The following is a 2,500-nucleotide window of genomic DNA, read 5'->3' as shown; positions in this document are numbered from 1 at the left end:
TTCGATTCCATTAGTAATGAGGATTCGGAATATCACTATCACACATTGATCAATCAAAGAGAGATTCAACAACTAAAAGAAAGATCGATTCTTTGGGATCCTTCCTTTATTCAAACGGAAGGAAGAGAGATAGAATCAGACCGATTCCCTAAATACCTTTCTGGATATTCCTCAATGCCCCGGCTATTCACGGAACGTGAAAAGCGAATGAATAATCATCTGCTTCCGGAAGAAAGCGAAGAATTTTTTTGGAATTCTACAAGAGCCATTCGTTCTTTTTTCTCTGACAGATGGTCAGAACTTCATCTGGGTTCGAATCCTACTGAGAGGTCCACTAGGGATCAGAAATTGTTGAAGAAAGAACAAGATGTTTCTTTTGTCCCTTCCAGGCGATCGGAAAATAAAGAAATAGTTAATATATTCAAGATAATTACGTATTTACAAAATACCGTCTCAATTCATCCTATTTCATCAGATCTGGGATGTGATACGGTTCCGAAGGATGAACTGGATATGGACAGTTCCAATAAGATTTCATTCTTGAACAAAAATCCATTTTTTTATTTATTTCATCTATTCCATGAACGGAAGAGGGGGGGATACACGTTACGCCACGATTTTGAGTCAGAAGAGAGATTTCAAGAAATGGCAGATCTATTCACTCTATCAATAACCGAGCCGGATCTGGTGTATCATAAGGGATTTGCCTTTTCTATTGATTCCTACGGATTGGATCAAAGACAATTCTTGAAGGAGGTTTTCAACTCCAGGGATGAATTGAAAAAGAAATCTTTATTGGTTCTACCTCCTATTTTTTATGAAGAAAATGAATCTTTTTATCGAAGGATCAGAAAAAATTGGGTCCGGATCTCCTGCGGGAATTTTTTTGAAGATCCAAAACCAAAAAGAGTGGTATTTGCTAGCAACAACATAATGGAGGCAGTCAATCAATATAGATTGATCCGAAATCTGATTCAAATCCAATTCCAATATAGTCCCTATGGGTACATAAGAAATGTATTGAATCGATTCTTTTTAATGAAGAGACCTGATCGCAACTTCGAATATGGAATTCAAAGGGATCTAATAGGAAATGATACTCTGAATCATAGAACTATAATGAAAGATACGATCAACCAACATTTATCGAATTTGAAAAAGAGTCAGAAGAAATGGTTCGATCCTCTTATTTTTCTTTCTCGAACCGAGAGATCCATAAATCGGGATCCTAATGCATATAGATACAAATGGTCCAATGGGAGCAAGAATTTCCAGGAGCATTTGAAACATTTCGTTTCTGAGCGGAAGAGCCGTTTTCAAGTAGTGTTCGATCGATTATGTATTAATCAATATTCGATTGATTGGTCTGAGGTTATTGATAAAAAAGATTTGTCTAAGTCACTTCGTTTCTTTTTGTCCAAGTTACTTCGTTTTTTGTCCAAGTTACTTCTCTTTTTGTCTAACTCACTTCCTTTTTTCTTTGTGAGTTTCGAGAATATCCCCATTCATAGGTCTGAGATCCACATCTATGAATTGAAAGGTCCGAACGATCAACCCTGCAATCAGTTGTTAGAATCAATAGGTCTTCAAATCGTTCATTTTAAAAAATTGAAACCTTTTTATTGGATGATCATAATACTTCTCAAAAATCGAAATTCTTGATCAATGGAGGAACAATATCACCATTTTTGTTCAATAAGATACCAAAGTGGATGATTGACTCATTCCATACTAGAAAGAATCGCAGGAAATCTTTTGATAACACGGATTCCTATTTCTCAATCGTATCCCACGATCAAGACAATTGGCTGAATCCCGTGAAACCATTTCAGAGAAGTTCATTGATATCTTCTTTTTCTAAAGCAAATCGACTTCGATTCTTGAATAATCCACATCACTTCTGCTTCTATTGTAACAAAAGATTCCCTTTTTATGTGGAAAAGGCCCGTCTCAATAATTCTGATTTTACGTATGGACAATTCCTCACTATCTTGTTCATTCACAACAAAATATTTTCTTCGTGTGGTGGTAAAAAAAAACATGCTTTTTTGGAGAGAGATACTATTTCACCTTCGTCAATCGAGTCACAGGTATCTAACATATTCATATCTAACGATTTTCCACAAAGTGGTGACGAAAGGTATAACTTGTACAAATCTTTCCATTTTCCAATTCGATCCGATCCATTAGTTCGTAGAGCTATTTACTCGATTGCAGACATTTCTGGAACACCTCTAATAGAGGGACAAAGAGTAAATTTGAAAAGAACGTATTGTCAAACTCTTTCAGATATGAATCTATCCGATTCAGAAGAGAAGAGCTTGCATCAGTATCTCAATTTCAATTCAAACGTGGGTTTGATTCACACTCCTGTTCTGAGAAATATTTACAGAGGAAAAAACGGAGTCTTTGCCTAAAAAAATGCTTGAAAAGGGCAGATGGATGGTAAACCTTTCAACGAGATAGTGCTTTTTCAACTCTCTCAAAATGGAATCTATTC

The 2,500-nt window shown here is 35.8% G+C and overlaps 1 protein-coding gene across 1 annotated transcript in view; it reads left to right on the top strand.

Annotated features, from left to right (window-relative positions):
- The window catches only part of LOC125599517 (protein Ycf2-like), a gene marked incomplete at its 3' end in the record, with an annotated part of 2,823 nt that extends 1,268 nt beyond the window's left edge, over positions 1-1,555 (top strand). The window contains 1 exon segment of the mRNA XM_048772800.1: positions 1-1,555. This exon segment is cut by the window's left edge and continues 1,268 nt beyond it. Coding sequence (XP_048628757.1) covers positions 1-1,555 — 1,555 coding nt within the window.
- Between the last annotated feature and the right edge of the window lie 945 nt (positions 1,556-2,500).

The sequence above is a fragment of the Brassica napus genome, unplaced genomic scaffold (genome assembly GCF_020379485.1).
Source record: "Brassica napus cultivar Da-Ae unplaced genomic scaffold, Da-Ae ScsIHWf_1884;HRSCAF=2527, whole genome shotgun sequence".
In the NCBI taxonomy this organism is placed as follows: domain Eukaryota; kingdom Viridiplantae; phylum Streptophyta; class Magnoliopsida; order Brassicales; family Brassicaceae; genus Brassica; species Brassica napus.
The sequence above is the reverse complement of the archived record's forward strand: the minus strand, read 5'-3'. Positions and strand labels throughout refer to the sequence as shown.